General features: G+C 37.4%; 1 protein-coding gene across 1 annotated transcript in view; it reads left to right on the plus strand.

The window, feature by feature from the left end:
- The window catches only part of NDUFS4 (NADH:ubiquinone oxidoreductase subunit S4), a 120,943-nt gene extending 104,679 nt beyond the window's left edge, over positions 1–16,264 (plus strand). The window contains exon 5 of the mRNA XM_065874696.1: positions 16,048–16,264. Coding sequence (XP_065730768.1) covers positions 16,048–16,151 — 104 coding nt within the window. The 3' untranslated portion in view covers positions 16,152–16,264. The remainder of the gene's footprint in view (positions 1–16,047) is intronic.
- The last annotated feature ends 2,154 nt before the right edge of the window (positions 16,265–18,418 follow it).

Below are 18,418 nucleotides of genomic sequence, written 5' to 3' on the forward strand. Positions count from 1 at the left end.
TCTGGAACAGCCGTTTTACTTTAGGACCTAACTATTCTTTTTTCCCCTTGGTAAACAAAAACACATCTCATAACCTTGCATACAAAGTTATACCCTTTGCCACCATCACTCCCAGTGGAGTTTCATTTCTGTATATTAATTCTATGTAAGTTACTTTGATTTCATAGAGAAAATAGACATAAGTTGAAAACTCTCAAACACCAGCATTTTAGTAGACAAGCAAAGGTCATTAATACACGTAACACAACTTTCTACAACTGTGTGCATTTTTTATTAACATCTCTTTTGGAGTATAATTGCTTTACAGTGTTGTGTTAATTTCTGCTGTATAACAAAGTGAATCAGCTATATGCATACATATATCCCCATATCCCCTCCTTCTTGCATCTCTCTCCCACCCTCCCCATCCCACCCCTCTAGGTGGTCACAAAGCACCAAGCTGATCCCCCTGTGCTACGCAGCTGCTTCCCACTAGCTGTTTTATGTTTGGTAGTGTATATATGTCCATGCCACTCTCTCACTTTGTCCCAGCTTACCCTTCCCCCTCCCCGTGTCCTCAAGTCCATTCTCTACATCTGTATCTTTATTCCTGTCCTGTCCCTAGGTTAATCAGAACCATTTTTTTTTTAAGACTCCACTATATATGTGTTAGCATATGGTATTTGTTTTTCTCTTTCTGACTTACTTCACTCTGTGTGACAGACTCTAGGTCCATCCACCTCACTACAAATAACTCAATTTCATTTCTTTTTATGGCTGAGTAATATTCCATTTATATATGTGCCACATCTTCTTTATCTATGCATCTGTCAATGGACACTTAGGTTGCTTCCATGTCCTGGCTATTGTAAATAGTGCTGCAGTGAACATTGTGGTACATGACTCTTTTGCAATTATGGTATTCTCAAGGTATATGCCCATTAGTGGGATTGCTGGGTCATATGGTAGTTGTGTTTTTAGTTTTCTAAGGAACTTCTATACTGTTCTCCATAGTGGCTGTATCAATTTAAATTCCCTCCAACAGTGCAAGAGGGTTCCCTTTTCTCCACACCCTCTCCAGCATTTATTGTTTGTAAATTTTTTGATGGCCATTCTGACTGGTGTGGGGTGATACCTCACTGTAGTTTTGATTTGCATTTCTCTAATGATTAGTGATGTTGAGCATCTTTTCATGTGTTTGTTACAAGCTGTATATCTTTGGGAAAATGTCTATTTAGGTCTTCTGCCCATTTTTGGATTGGGTTGTTTGTTTTGTTGATATTGAGCTACATGAGCTGCTTGTATATTTTGGAGATCAATCCTTTGTCAGTTGCTTCATTTGAAATATTTTCTGCCATTCTGAGGGTTGTCTTTTCATCTTGTTTATGGTTTCCTTTGCTGTGCAAAAGCTTTTAAGTTTCATTAGGTCCCAGTTGTTTATTTTTGTTTTTATTTCCATTTCTCTAGGAGGTGGGTGAAAAAGGATATTGCTGTGATTTATGTCATGAGTGTTCTGCCTGTGTTTTCCTCTAAGAGTTTTAGAGTGTCTGGCCTTACATTTAGGTCTTTAATCCATTTTGAGTTTATTTTTGTGTATGGTGTTACAAGTATTCTAATTTAATTCTTTTACATGTAGCTGTCCAGTCTTCCCAGCACCAGTTATTGAATTGGCTGTCTTTTCTCCATTGTATTTTCTTGCCTCCTTTATCAGAGATAAGGTGCCCATATGTGCGTGGGTTTGTCTCTGGGCTTTCTATCCTGTTCCATTGATCTGTATTTCGGTTTTTGTGCCAGTACCATACTGTCTTGATTACTGTAGCTTTATAGTATAGTCTGAAGTCCGGAACCCTGATTCCTCCAGCTCAATTTTTCTGTCTTAAGATTGTTTTGGCTATTCGGGGTCTTTTGTGTTTCCATACAAATTGTGAAATTTTTTGTTCTAGTTCTGTAAAAAATGCCAGTGGTAGTTTGAAAGGGATTTCACTGAATCTGTAGATTGCCTTGGGTAGTAGAATCATTTTCACAATGTTCACTTTTCCAATCCAAGAACATGGTATATCTCCCCATCTATTTGTATCATCTTTAATTTCTTTCATCAGTGTCTTATAATTTTCTGCATACAGGTCTTTTGTCTCCTTAGGTAGGTTTATTCCTAGATACTTTATTCTTTTTTTTGCAATGGTAAATGGGAGTGTTTTCTTGATTTCACTTTCAGATTTTTCATCATTAGTGTATAGGAATGCAAGAGACTTCTGTGCATTAATTTTGTATCCTGCTACTTTACCAAATTCATTGATTAGCTCTAGTAGTTTTCTGGTAGCATCTTTAGGATTCTCTATGTATAGTATCATGTCATCTGCAAACAGTGACAGCTTTACTTCTTCTTTTCCGATTTGGATTCCTTTTATTTCCTTTTCTTCTCTGATTGCTGTGGCTAAAACTTCCAAAACTATGTTGATAAGAGTGGTGAGAGTGGGCAACCTTGTCTTGTTCCTGATCTTAGTGGAAATGCTTTCAGTTTTTCACTATTGAGGACGATGTTGGCTGTGCGTTTGTCATATATGGCCTTTATTATGTTGAGGAAAGTTCCCTCTATGCCTACTTTCTGCAGGGTTTTTATCATAAATGGGTGTTGAATTTTGTCGAAAGCTTTCTCTGCGTCTATTGAGATGATCATATGGTTTTTCTCCTTCAGTTTGTTAATATGGTGTATCACGTTGATTGATTTGCATATATTCAAGAATCCTTGCATTCCTGGAATAAACCCCACTTGATCACGGTGTATGACCCTTTTAATGTGCTGTTGGATTCTGTTTGCTAGTATTTTGTTGAGGATTTTTGCATCTATGTTCATCAGTGATACTGGCCTGTAGTTTTCTTTCTTTGTGACATACTTGTCTGGTTTTGGTATCAGGGTGATGGTGGCCTTGTAGAATGAGTTTGGGAGTGTTCCTCCCTCTGCTATATTTTGGAAGAGTTTGAGAAGGATAGGTGTTAGCTCTTCTCTAAATGTTTGATAGAATTCGCCTGTGAAGCCATGTGGTCCTGGGCTTTTGTTTGTTGGAAGATTTTTAATCACAGTTTCAATTTCAGTGCTTGTGATTGGTCTGTTTATATTTTCTATTTCTTTCTGATTCAGTCTTTGCAGGTTGTACATTTCTAAGAATTTGTCCATTTCTTCCAGGTTGTCTATTTTATTGGCATAGAGTTGCTTGTAGTGATCTCTCATGATCTTTTGTACTTCTGCAGTGTCAGTTGTTACTTCTCCTTTTTCATTTCTAATTCTATTGATTTGAGTCTTTCCCTTTTTTTCTTGATGAGTCTGGCTAATGGTTTATCAATTTTGTTTATCTTCTCAAAGGACCAACTTTTAGTTTTATTGATCTTTGCTATCGTTTCCTTCATTTCTTTTTCATTTATTTCTGATCTGATCTTTATGATTTCTTTTCCTTCTGCTAACTTTGGAGGCTTTCTGTTCTTCTTTCTCTAATTTCTTTAGGTGTAAGGTTAGGTTGTTTATTTGAGATGTTTCTTGTTTCTTGATGTAGGATTGTATTGCTATAAACTTCCCTCTTAGAACTGCCATTGCTGCATCCGATAAGTTTTGGGTTATCGTGTTTTCGTTGTCATTTGTTTCTAGGTATCTTTTGCTTTCCTCTTTGATTTCCTCAGTGATCTCTTGGTTATTTAGTAGTGTGTTGTTTAGCCTCCATGTGTTTGTATTTTTTTTACAGTGTTTATCTTGTATTTGATATCAAGTTTCACAGTGTTGTAGTCAGAAAAGATACTTGATTTCAAGTTTCTTAAATTTACCAAGGCTTGATTTGTGACCGAAGCTATGATCTATCCTGGAGAATGTTCCATGAGCACTTGAGAAGAAAGTGTATTCTGTTGATTTTGGATGGAATGTCCTATAAATATCAGTTAAGTCCATCTTGTTTAATGTGTCATTTAAAGCTTGTGTTTCCTTATTTATTTTCATTTTGGATTATCTGTCCATTGGTGGAAGCAGGGTGTTGCAGTCCCCTAATATTGGGTTACTGTCTATTTCCCCTTTTATGACTGTTAGTATTTGCCTTATGTATTGAGGTGCTCCTATGTTAGGTGCATTAAATATTTACATTTGTTATATCTTCTTTTGGGATTGATCCCTTGATCATTATGTAGTGTCCTTCTTAGCCTCTTGTAATAGTCTTTATTTTAAAGTCTATTAGTCTGATATGAGAATTGCTACTCCAGCTTTCTTTTGATTTCCATGTGCATGCAATATCTTTTTCCATCCCCTCACTTTCAGTCTGTGTGTGTTCCTAGGTCTGAAGTGGGTCTCTTGTAGACAGCATATATACGGTCTTGTTTTGTATCCATTCAGCCAGTCTATGTCTTTTGGTTGGAGCATTTAATCCATTTACATTTAAGGTAATTATCCATATGTATGTTCCTATTACCATTTTCTTAATTGTTTTGCGTTTTTTATTGTAGGTCTTTTCTTTCTCTTGTGTTTCCTGCCTAGAGAAGTTCCTTTAGCATTTGTTGTAGAGCTGGTTTGGTGGTGCTGAATTCTCTTAACTTTTGCTTATCTGTAAAGGTGTTAATTTCTCCATCGAATCTGAATGAGACCTTTGCTGGGTGGAGTATTCTTGGTTGTAGGTTTTTCCCTTTCATCAGTTTAAATATGTCCTGCGACTCCCTTCTGGCTTGCAGAGTTTCTGCTGAAAAATCAGTTGTTAACCTTATGGGGAGTCCGTTGTATGTCATTTGTTGTTTTTCCCTTACTGCTTTTAATATTTTTCTTTAATTTTTGACAGTTTGATTAATATGTGTCTTGGTGTGTTTCTCCTTGGTTTTATCCTGTATGGGACTGTCTGCACTTCCTGGACTTGATTGGCTATTTCGTTTCCCATATTAGGGAAGTTTTCAACTATAATCTCTTCAAATATTTTCTCAGTCCCTTTCTTTTTCTCTTCTTCTTCTGGGAACCCTGCAATTCAAATGTTGGTGCTGTTTACTGCTGTCTCAGAGGTCTCTGAGATTGTGTTCAATTATTTTCATTCTTTTTCCTTTATTCTGCTCCCTGGCAGTCATTTCCACCATTTTATATATCAGCTCACTTATCCATTTCTCTGACTCACTTATTCTGTTATTGATTCCTTCTAGAGTATTCTTAATTTCTGTAATTGTGTTGTTCATCACTGTTTGTTTGCTCTTTAGTTCTTTTAGATCCTTGTTGTTTCTTGTATTTTCTCCATTCTGTTTCTGAGATTTTGGATCATCTTTACTGTCATTAATCTGAATTCTTTTTCAAGTAGGTTGCCTATTTCGTCTTCATTTATTATTTGGTCTTGGAGGTTTTTACCTTGCTCATTCGTCTGTAACATATTTTTTTGTTATTTCAATTTTTTTTGTTTGTTTTGATTGGTGGTGCTGTATTCTTCTCTTACTGGTTGTTTGGCCTGAGACATCCAGCACTGGAGTTTGCAGGTAGTTAGTTAGATAGAGCTGGTTCTTAGTGCTGAGATGAGGACTTCCAGGAGGCCTCACTCTGACTGATATTCCCTGGGGTCTGAGGTTCTCTGTTAGTCCAGTGGTTTCGACTCGGAGCTCCCACCAAAGGCGCTCAAGCCCTACGTCCAGCCTGGGAACCAAGATCCCGCAAGCTTCATGGCAAAATAAAAGAACCAGGAAGGAAGGAAGGAGGGAGGGAGGGAAGGAAACAAGGAGCAGTACAATATCAAAGAATACAAAAGAAAATAAAATTAGAAAGATAAAAAATATATTAGGAAAAATAAAACTATAATTGAAACAACTGCCATAAGGTAAAATAAATCCACAGCAGAAAAAAAGAGAACAACAAAAAAGCGGGGGGGGCGTGGGGAGCAAGCCAAAAGGAGAGATCATTAATAAAGTATAAAGAATAAAATAAAATTAGAAAAATAAAAGATTAGGAAAAGTAAAGATATATAAGAATGAACAACTATGAATCAACAAGGTATAACAGACCTCCAATAGAATAGAGAAAAAAGAAAAGAAAAAATCCTTGGCTATGAGGGCGGAGCTTAGGGGTGGAACTTAGGCAGGGGCAGGGTTTAGGGTGGGGCAGGGCCTAGGCTCAGTACCCACATAGCTGGGAAAGGCCCTGGGGGCGTGGCCTAGGTGTGGCGATTTTTAAGCATGGGGCAGGGCCTCTGCTTAGGACCTGCTGGGAAGGGGAGAGGCAGTAAGTGGAAAGGAAGGGCCTCTGGAGTGTGGAGTTCTGGAGGTAGGGCCCTGGGTGGGGGTGTAGGGGTGGGCTTGGGCTCTGTGCAGCAGGAGGGAGGCTCTGAGGGCAGAGGATTAGGCCCAGGAGCCCAACAGGCTTCCTGATGCCTAAGTGGCCAGGGAAAGCCCTGGCTGTGTTCCCTTCCATTACTTCGCACCCCTCCCCCATCATCTCCCCCAGCGTCTCCCCCGTTGCCACTGGATCTCTAACTGTGGGTGGGTCTCACTGGGTGTAGGAACTCCTTCTCTCCCCCAGCCATCACTCAGGGGTGCCGGTCCCAGAGGTCCGGCCTTTACTTCTGCACCCCCTTACCTCCCTCCCATTCCCTCAGGACCCAGGCAGCTGGAGGGGGCCTAGGTGGGCAGAGAATTTGGCCCAGGATCTCAACAGGTTCCTGGGGATCCAGGTGGGCAGGGGAAACCTGGCCACGCTCCCTTTTGATCCTCTGCCCTCCTAACGGTTCACCAGTTTCCCCCTTCAGGCTGGGATCCCTTCCCCTCCCAAAGCCACCCCTCAGGGGTGCCAGTCCCATCCCCCCTCCACTTCTCCTCCCCCTTCACTCCCCACGTCCTACCCAGTCGTTGGGGGTTCCTCCCGTCCCCTTAGGTGACCGTGGTCACCCACCGGTGCCTGGTAGGTGCCCTAGTTGTGAGGAGACGCAAATTCCGTGTCCTCCTAGTAAGCCATCTTCGTGTGCATTCCTTACAGTCCAACTTATCCAAGTGGCAAAAATGAACGTGTCCATTAACAAACCAAAGATACAGCCTCCCTGTAGCGTATAAAAGAAGCAAAAGTACATAAATTAAAATTTTTGCTTAGTAATCAATTGTTCAGTATTTTATTGTAGAAATTATCTAGGTATCTAATAAATATTCATTAATATCATTTAAGGTTTTAGGTTACCTAAAGATCCTGGAAATTAATTTTAAAGATGACATATTGCAAAATGTAATTAGTGTTGAAATAAAATTGTTAGAATAACTAATCATTGTAGATAAACACAAATTTACATTTTGCAGGACTGTAAAACATTGAAAAGAAGTAATGTTAGCTTATTTGATCAGAAAAGTTGTATAAGTTTAGAAAGACTGTATTCGGGTAGAATAAAAATCTATGCTTGTGTTATATTTAACACTGATATATTAGAGAAAACATAGCTGTTTTTATTAAACAAAAATTCAATTTGCCATTTGCCAAAATTTACCTATATTACCTAAATTTAAATTCTTAAATGTTTGTTAGGTCCTATAAGAATACTTTTTAAACCTAGCACATTCAAGGTATTAGAAATTCAGTTCCCTCATTTTAGGAATATTCCACTTATACAAGCACGTATTTTCTCTATACCCAGTCAGAACAGAGCCCCTTAAAGATATTTTATAATCTAATTCATTAATTCCATCTGGAGGTAGAAAAACACTAGCCACACACATAATGAGAAGTAAAGGCATTTCTGAATTAATAGGTTACGTAGACAGACACAGTCACACAAAGAACTTATAATTTCAATTCTGAAATTTCAGCCATGGGTTAATAGTAAACATAGAATTTTAATATTCACTGGTCGACACTAAAGAGCTGTTCTCTACTCAGTGATTACAACTTCTTCATTTATTTGACCTCAAATTGGAAGGACTAACAAACCAGATTTTGTCTTTTCTCATCTGAGAATGGATTTCTAAAGGCATTAATCCATTTTGGTTGTTTTAAATTAATTTTTAAAAATGTTATTATAATTTTTTAAAATTTATTTTGGGCTGCGTTGGGTCTTTGTTGCTGTGTGTGGGCTTTCTCTAGTTGCAGTGAGCGGGGGCTACTCTTCGTTGTGGTGCGTGGGCTTCTCATTGTGGTGGCTTCTCTTGTTGCAGAGCATGGGCTCTAGGTACGTGGGCTTCAGTAGTTGCAGCACAAAGGCTCAGTAGTTGCGGTGCACGGGCTTAGTTGCTCCACGGCATGTGGGATCTTCCTAGACCAGGGATCAAACCCGTGTCCCCTGCATTGGCAGGCAGATTCTTAACCACTGAGCCACCAGGGAAGTCCCCATTAATCCATTTTAAGGGAATCATTAAATGATCAGACCTTTAAGTCAGTTCCCCAGATTAGTAGAGAACAACATTGAAATTTGAAAAACGAGAATCAGCAAAGTTCTCTTACTTTCAGAAGCCAAGAAAAGATATGCCTGAGCTTAAAATAAGGTACAGAACTTCTGGTGAAGAAATTTACTTGGTTTTGGTTGGTGAACCTATTGGGCATCTCAGTAGTACCTCCAAAATTGTTAAAAGAATATCCTGAAAAAGATGAGATTATGATTTAATATAGATATAAGTAAACATGTGTTGAAGAATTTATTTTACTCCTGAAATAAGGGAGCCAGGCAGGCGTTATAACCAGTTCAAAGGAAAAGTCAGTACAGCACAAATTTATATAGAGTGAAAGAATGAGATGAATTGCAAATAGAAACAAAACTGGTTTTTCCAAGGCCCTAGGGAGTCACCAGGCAGGACAGAATTTATATATCCATCAAGTACAGTTGATTCTCATTATTCGTGGTAGTTACGGTTTTTTCTGTTTTTTTTGTTTGTTTGTTTTTTGCGGTGTGCGGGCCTCTCACTGTTGTGGCCTCTCCCGTTGAGGAGCACAGGCTCCGGACGCACAGGCTCAGCGGCCATGGCTTACGGGCCCAGCCGCTCCGCGGCATGTGGGATCTTCCCGGACCGGGGCACGAACCCGTGCCCCCTGCATCGGCAGGCAGACTCTCAACCACTGTGCCACCAGGGAAGCCCGGTAGTTATGTTTTATAAAGTCACCACAAACACTAAATTAGTGAATACTGAAATATTGCTCCTAGGGAAAATGATTCCTGTGAGACTCTGATCACAAAATTTTGTCAGCCAGTCAATACACCATCTTGTTTTTATGTGTGTTTCTGTTTAAAAGTACCTTATTTAATGTATTTTGTTGATTCATGAACATTGAACTCATGGCCAACAGCATTATACCTTATGCCTGAATGACGCTTATCTAACACAACTTGGCACATCACAGCCTTCTTGCACTTAGAAACACTAAACAGCACTACCCTTGGGGGTCATTTTAAACAGTGAAATTACCAACAAGAAGCACAAAAATGCAAAAAACGTGGCTGTGAATAGACTACAAAAAGGATACTTGTTTACAGTGTGAGAGCTGAAACAAGAAGGCAGAGCATTACCTTGTTTGATCTCAGCTGGAGCATGTGTGTTGGATGACTCAAAATTTTCATTGCTCTGTGCATGTCATGAATGACCATGGAAGCATCACAAGTATGCATTTGGGGTTTACAAATGAATTTTAGTGAGTAGGCGAATTTGAAAACACAGAATCTGCGAATAATGAAGATTATTTGTACATACAACGTTTGGAATTGCAAAGTAACTCAAAGAAGATTAACAGCTATGATCTGTTGTTCTATAAACACTGCGTCGTCTCTACTGAAGCACCAAATTTTTTTTCTACATAATTCTTTCTTCCCAATCCCCAGTCCTAGTACTACTGACTGTCTTGTGGCTAGGGAAATGTTCCGTTTGGCTGCTAAGGAGAAAGACAGACAGACAGACGTGAATTCCTTAGATTCCCTGTTGGAAGTCTGAAATAATTTTTCTTATAGAGATAGCGTTATACATGGGGGCTTAGTGAGGTTCTAGTATATTTTGGGTTATATAGGATTCTGGAAATCTACAGGATTCTGGAGATCCCTACACACAGACCACACCCAGACCAATTATGTCAAAATCTGAGTGATTTTCTTTTCTTTTTTTTTTCTTTTTTTTTTTTTGCCGTACGCGGGCCTCTCACTGCTGTGGCCTCTCCCGTTGCGGAGCGCAGGCTCCGGACGTGCAGGCTCAGCCGCCATGGCTCACGGGCCCCAGCCGCTCCACGGCATGTGGGATCTTCCCAGACCGGGGCATGAACCCGTCCCCTGCACTGGCAGGCAGACTCTCAACCACTGTGCCACCAGGGAAGCCCCTGAGTGATTTTTGAAAATCTACCTTTGTTGTATAGTTCTCTAGAAAAATGTATTGTAAATTTCTAATGACTGATTTTCAAATGTACTTTTGGAACACAAACCAGTTTGTTTTGTGGCAAATTCTGAATGTGGCTCTAAAAAAATAATACTGTATAGCAAATATATTATTCGAACAGATAAAATTTAAGGGAGGATTAACTATCGTATCAAAGGTTTTTTTTTTTTTTTGGTCTTTGCAGCTGTGGCAGGTGTAGGGTGTTGCTAATCCATCTTATATAATTTTCATGGAAAGAATTGCTTTGCCACTGTATCCAAAATACATTTCTCCTCTATAATATTTTCTAAAAGAAGATCTAAGATATTTTTAAATTATTCTGAACCTCTTCCTCTCCCCCAAAATATTAGATACGTGAGAATTTCAAATAGGGGTACTTTTTTTTTTTTTTTTTTATGGCCACATCACGCGGCATGCAGGATCTTATTTATTTCCCCGACTAGGGATCAAACCGGCGCTCCCTGCAGTGGAAGCGCAGAGGCTTAACCACTGGACCACCAGGGAAGTCCCAAGGTACTTTTGAGTGCCTATAAAGCTACTTTTCTTTCTTCTCCCCTTCCTTCCTTAAATTATATATTAAGTTTATGCTTTGCTTTTACCTAGGCGCATAGTATGGGTCCATGGCCTGGTGGGGAATCTTGAAACTTTCTAAGTATCAACATACCTCTCAGAGTCTTTGCTATTCTGATCCCATGCCTCTGTTAGCAGTGACTGCCAGATATGTCAGTTTGTGCCAAATTATGTGATCGTTCTTACTTTGTACACAAATGGACAGTAGGAAAAATCATTAAACTGTTCACTTCCAAATATCAGAGTTTGCGATTAGGTTATTGGAGGAGAAAGACCTTTAACAGGACTTGAACCAAGGTTACTAGAGGTAACATATTTCACAAGCAGTAAAAACACTGATGAATGTTTCTCTGTATTTCTGCATTACTGAACCATAAATAAAATGGTTCTGTAAATTTAAATGAATGGGATTTTCTTTTGTCTCATACATGGAATTCATAAATTATTGGGGTCTCGTTTTGTTCAGAGGCTTTTCTGTTTTTGTTTTTTGGTAGTATTTGAAAAGGTTACACCAGACATTCATATCATAGGACGTAGAATATACCAGCCACAATCTGGAGGTCAACAAAATAAATGGGCATATTTCTGAAAAAGAAATTGAGCATGGGATATCACAGATCACATTTTAAGTTTATTGGAGCATTTGCCAGAGGTATTTCTCTGATACTAGGGCTTAAAGTTCAGATATCTTTGTGAAAGCATTCCAGTGTGTGAAACAGCAAAGGGAGTCAGCTTCTCATCATTTGGGTGCTGTTGGTTGGATTTGTGGTTAATCCATGCCATATGGCTGCTCTCCTCAGTGGGAAGTGACGGCAGCCCTAGGAGCTTTACCCCATCCCTGGGCAGCTGCCTTAGACTCAGTTGCTTTGATCTTCTTCTGTTGCACAGCTGGGAGGAGCAAGGGCTGGTTTTCAGAACAACCAGAACAACAGAACAACACATGAAACCATTGTCATAGACTACACCTTGATTTTATACAAGCATTCAGAGAGTGCAAGCGTTTTCACTTTCATAATCTCATTCAAAAACTCAAGTTTGAGTTATTTCTTTAAAAAAAATTTTCAGGTTGAAAAAGCAATTCCTGTGGAAATTTAAACATTTCACAAATAAGATTCCATTCTTAAAGGTCTATGTTTTATTTCCCACAGGTTATATTATCTTCTATCCTTCTAAGAACAAGTTTCAAATAGGAAGTAGAAAAGATGAGTAGAATTCATGTAACATACTCATTAAGTACAAATGTTCAATGTCCTTTCAAGTGCTTTTACTCTTGTAGTTATCTTGTCTTTTTAGTTTAAGCTACAGCTTGCCCCAGTAGCCTTTATACTGCTACAATATTACAAAAATAATTTGGGGAAGATTGTGGTATGAAGTTTTTAGTGGGACCAGTAAATTTGTTCATCCAGGCACTGTAAGGTAAACACTTTGTAGAGGGATGCTTGGAAATGTGGTCAGATTCTTAACAGGGTTCCAGAAAAGGGCAAATTTTCATTGTAACATCAGTCCTACATAGTAGAAAACTGCTGAAAAATCCAAAGGGAGATTTTACGTAGACTCTGACTTGAGTTTCAGTCTTTATTGTGAATTGTCATTAGACTTCCTCATACCCTTCTTTGCTTTTACTTAATCAGAGAAACACAGTTGCTTGTGTCGCTTTGGGAACAGAGTTTTCCGTAGAAAAATCACTGGTGGCTGTGGTAAAGTGGGAAAGTAATAGCATAGAGACAGATGCCGTTAGCAAACGCAGGTTTCTTCCATGGGTGTTTCTGTTTGTTTCACAGGGTGCTTTGCCCATCCACATTCCAATCCCTATAATGATACTTCTATTTATTGTTGTTATCACTATCAACAGCAACTATAATCTGGCTCACAATTCCCAAGAGTCAGCTCACTCCTTAGTTACCAGGAGAAAACCCAAACCAGTTGTTCTTTTATGTGTACAAAACCCCAGTCTTCTCACATTGCAGTGACCCTGACAGCGTTTTCAGACTCCATGGACAGAACAGATAATAGAGCTATGTCTGCATTCTGATGCAGTAAAAAAAAATTATTTTTCTCCCTCGTGGTTGAAGGATAACTGTAATTGAGAGTGATTATCAAGTATGTGTGTGTGTGTATAGTACCAGTTACTAAATATTTCTAAGTGCTTTCTCATTTCTTCTTCAGTTCCTCTTAGTGTCTTTATTGGGCTGGAGAGTGTGTGTAGGAAGGCCGAGGGGGAGGGAACGTAAGTCGTCTCACCCATCATTTGGCAAGAAAAGATCACAGAGTCTTGGGTAACTTACCAGTAATCATTACAATAACCAGACATAGAATCCACACTAGAAACGATTTCCTTTCTTCACAACTATGGGGGACATATGGAGGACGTAGCCTTACTTTCCAGGGATTCTTAAAACCGTCTTTTCAACTCATTTACAAAAATAAACAGAAAAAAAAGTTAGGAAATCACACAGGTTGAAAGGAGATGGGTGAAATAGATAAAAATTGCAGTTACAGGGAAATGCCATTTTATTATGAGGTGGTTAGGTGCATAGACTTAACCTGAATTAAAATCCAGGCTTTGCCACTTATTAGCCATGTGGCTTTAGGCTGCTTGTTTATGTTCTCTATTTTTCCTCATAATTAGATATAAAATCAGGGTATTTATAATGCCTACCTCATAAGCCAGGCAACCTATGAACTCAATTTTAAAACTCAGTGCAGGACCTAGAACACAGAATACCAGGCGCATTCCTGAATGGAGGGCTTTGTACTTGTGTTCTTTTTGCCTTCAAGCTCTCTTTCCAGACATCCACATGACTAACCCTCTGATGTCCTTTATGTCTTTGCTCAAATGTGATCTTCTCAGGGACGGAAGGTGCCCCTATCTGCCCTCTCTAAAATGTTTTCTCTTTAGTACTCATTAGTATATAATATATATTTTTAATTATACGTTTTACTATATTAGCACGTAATATACTATGCATTTACTTATTAACTTCTCCTCCCCTACTGACTTGAAGAAGTTTGGAAATTTTTTGTTTACTGCTTTACCTCTGGTGTCTAAACAGTTCCTGACACAGAGAAGGCAATTGATAATATTTGTTAAATGTATAACAAATGCTCAGTAAATATTATTGTTATACCTGCTTTACTGAATTGAGTATTTTATAATTACCAGCACCACTTGCTGATTAATGTAGGAAATGCTTGAGAAGTTTATAATGTTAAAATTATGCTTAGTTCACAGTATTAATTTGCTTACCAAAACCCCTTTCTATAGTTAATAACTAGGCCAAATTATGCCTAACTAGATTCAAAGCATCATAAGTTCAAAATTAATGGGTTCCAATATGACAGATTTTATTCACATTAATACTTCATATAGAAGATAAGTTGCTAGGAAGTTGCAAATCAAACTTGAGGGAGAAATAATAGCTTTACGTTTATCAAGTTCTTACTATAAACCACAAGAACCAATAGAGTATGGTTAAGGCACAGGCTCCAGAATCAGACTGTGTTCAAATCCTGCTTCTGCCCTTTCCTAGCTGAGTGACCTTGTGCTAGTTACCTAACCATTCTGTGCCTCAGTTTCCTCAGTTATATAAAAGAACTAATATTAATTCATATAAAGGTTTTAGAAAAATACCTTTCTCATAGAAGTTAATAAATGCCAAGACTTTACATGAATTAGCTTGTTTAAACCTCATGACAACCTATAAAGTAGGTACTATTCTTATGCTCTTTAGTAAATTTTTTGAAATTCAAACAACCGCTTGTTAATATACCAGTATTTGGGGTTCCGTGAAAGTAAGATGTATTTTAAACCATTTGTTTCATTTGCATTCCTCCTCCATTTCCTTATAGCAAATGGGCTTTCTTTGAAGATAGTGTTCTAGCAGTGGAGTTATTAATTATTTCCCCTTTTTGGGCACTGAAATAGGCAAACTAGCAGTATACTTTGATGATTTGAGTTTCATAGGCTTCACTTTTACGGCAAAATTGAATTCTAAAAGGCTTGTTGAAACGTAAGCTTTGTGGTAGCAAATACTATACTCACCTAGAGGCACTAGAATTCATAACAACTCACAAGATCAAGAAGCTTACTTAATTAGACTACAGTATTCAGTTTGGACATTTTATATATGACTGCATGATTCAGCCATGAATCAAAATGTTCCAAGATGAGTTATTTGAAGAAAGTTCTAGAAGAGAAGAATGACAAATTACAGAGATGGAAAATGGATCTAATGAAGAAAAGTGAGTTATATAGATAGGTTGCTTGGACTAGGGAATAAAAGTATGACAATTATATTTTCAAGGAGGAGTGTGTTTTGGGTTTTCTCCATGTCTTAGAAGAACTGAACTATACTTAAAGCAGAAGGTATAGACATATATAAATCCAGTTTTCAAAATTGTAAAACACTGAGAAGGGCTTTGGAGAGAAGGTATAAACTCTCAGAAGGGAATAGACAGTTTAGACCAGTGGTACTCAAATTTCTATGCATAAAAATCTCCTGGGATCAATTAAGTAGAGATTCCCAGGTCCCCACAAGAGATTCTGATCCAGTGGATCTCTGGTCAGGCCTAAGAATTTGCATTGTTATCAGATACTTCAATGGGATTCTAATGTAGACAGCCCTTGAAACAAATGTTGAAAAACTTTTTGAGTTTAATCTGCCTGTCAAACTCCAGGGAGCTCAACCAAGTAATCTCTTTTGGTCTCCTCTAACTCTGATTTATATAGATAGTTCTGTACATGTTTCTCTGTATCACTTCAAGTGAGCGCCAAACTGTTATAAAGGCACCAGCTCTTAGAAAGCAGTGAGATGGGTTATATTGTTCAGTAGTGCTCATTACAGCTAAAGAAATCACATATTAAACCACAAAGAGGAATGGAAATTTTTACATAATACATAACTAATGGATATTTGAACAAGTAATATTCAGCAAGGAGAAATTAAATCATGGCCTACACCTTTAAGATATGGTAAATCATCTTCAGGCAATACTTTAGACCCTCTCATCACACAGGATTACAAGGGAACGCATTACTAAGTATTTATATTTCAAATGTGTTGGCACATACTCGTGATAAATGAACATTAAATTTATGAAAGTTAGCCTCTGCTCGCTGTGTTCTTCAGGTATCCTCTTTAATTCTGTTCTTGTGTGTTTATTTTTTTGTTTGTTTTCTAGGATGGAGCTATGATGTTGAAGAGAGAAGGGTTCCGAAACCCAAGTCCAAGTCTTACGGCGCAAACTTTTCTTGGAACAAAAGAACAAGAGTATCCACAAAATAGGTTGGCACGGATTATATCTCTGCATGTCTGTGAATAAAGTCAGCTGTTCAGTATTTATAGTCCGTGTATATTACACCTCAATCTCCTAATAAATTTGACCTTTAAACTACAGATACATTTTGTGGTGTCATTTTAAATGTTTTTTGATGTCTCAAATTAAACTTGTTATAATTTCCTTTATAGAGAGACATTTTCAGGTGATCATACCTCTAGGAAATTTCGGCACTTAAAAATCTATTAAAAGGAATACTTGAAATCTGCAATATTGAAGTTTTATACTTGCTTTTTATGACCATTCTCAAGTTAATAATATTTATAAACTACCAGCCATCATTATCAAAATGCTGTCTTAGAAATTTTCCTTTTATCATAGGTAAAGAAATTCATGATTACATTGCAATTTGATAAACCTAAACCCAAATCTCCTTATTGTTGAAATTCTCTTCTTTAATTAGAAATATTCTCTAAGTTTCTTTGAGCCTGAATGAATTGTGTTCCATACTAAATGCTGCCCACAAATCAACACTTCATGATTGTGAGGTTCAGGTAAAGATTTTATATTCTTGTGAATTAAAAGACTCAGAAAACAAAAACCAGTTGTTTGTTAAAGATGATTAGTATTCACTGTTATTTTTAGAAAATATATATATATGCTTTTGTTATGTGCTAATCATTTAGGTCATACAGTATGAGTTACCAAGCACACACTGACTATATCGTGTTTTCTCAAGACATTTTTTATATTGTGGCATGTAATGCACAATTTAAACCTCTGGTTTTCAATGTTTTGATTTTCCCAGTTTTTTGCTTTTATATTTAAAAACATATAACTCTTACCTCCCTAGCCAGACTGCAAATGACTAAAACTGTAAGTACTGAAATTTCTTTCTCATTGTCTTCAACAAAGGCTCACTCATGGGAAAGCACAATAAACAATGGTTAGTTTGACTGTTTCAGTGATTCTGAATACAAACCAAACCTGGTCTGTCTCATTCTCTTCTAGTTTTCAGTTTACTGGGACTCTATTCAATAGCTGTTCAAAAGTTGATGTTATTTACACTCATCTAAGAATTATACTGACCACTCAAGAGTTAATTTTAAATGGATTTTTTAAATTTTAGAACTCAGATTTTTTTTTAATTTTATAAAACAATCTTGTTTTATCTTAAATATTGTTAAAATAATCTCCCATATATTCTCGAAAACTGAGGAAAAGTTAATTAAAGTGGGTTTTTTGGAAGATAAATATTAAACCTACATGGGTAATGAAGGTTAAATCACGAAATTAGAAAAAAATAGATTTTCAAATTGTGATTTAATTGATTACCCATAGATGTAGACATGATTTACGCCTGTGCTTTGGATCCTGGTTAGGGGTGGATCTAGGTTGAGGAAACTGAATGCTGGAATATATGGCAACTCTGGGAACCTAATGAGAAGCTCCAGTGTCTCTCCAGTTGTCAATTTAACAAGAATAAGTCCAGGAGATGTCATTATTTATTGTAGGAAGCTCCTGATGATGATTTCGTGACCAAAGCCTGCCAACAATGGTATGTGATCATAATAATATATTATACTGTAATAGATTTTCTCCTAATCTAAAGATCACTGATTTTTAAATTTTTTTCCTTTTCAGTGGGATTTTCCACAAATTTTTATTATAAGAAGAAAAGGTTAAAAATTAACACTCATATACCCTTCACTTAAATTTACTAGTTAATATTTTGTCACATGTATTCTCCCCCCCTTCCTCCCCACAATCTTCATTTAAAAGTAAGGTGCAGGCATCATATCATCTCTAAATACTTAGGGAAATATCTCTTTAGAAAAAAGACATTATTCTATATTACCACAATATTGTCACAATTTTAAAAAATTTGACTGTTGATAGTTTAACAATTGTCCATATTCAGGCTTTGCCAGGTTGCCCCAATATTGTTCTTTACACTGATTTATTTCAGTCCAGGATCCAATCAATAATTATATATTAAATTTAGTCTCCTTGATCTTGAACAGTTCACCTGCTTTTTTGTTTCTTCCACGACATTGGGTGTTTTCAAAGAATTCAGGCTAGTCCTCAAAAAATGTTCCATAATTTAGCTTTCTCTCATTGTTTCCTCATGATGAGATTAAAGTTAAACATTCCTGGTAATAATCCAAAGAATGCTAAAACAGTGGTGAAATTTTGTTGGGAAGCAGATTTATGCAATCTCAAAGTGTCAACCCATACATTATGTACTAACTAAAAGATAAAAGTACTTTATGAT

The sequence above is a fragment of the Phocoena phocoena genome, chromosome 3 (genome assembly GCF_963924675.1).
Source record: "Phocoena phocoena chromosome 3, mPhoPho1.1, whole genome shotgun sequence".
NCBI classification, from domain to species: domain Eukaryota; kingdom Metazoa; phylum Chordata; class Mammalia; order Artiodactyla; family Phocoenidae; genus Phocoena; species Phocoena phocoena.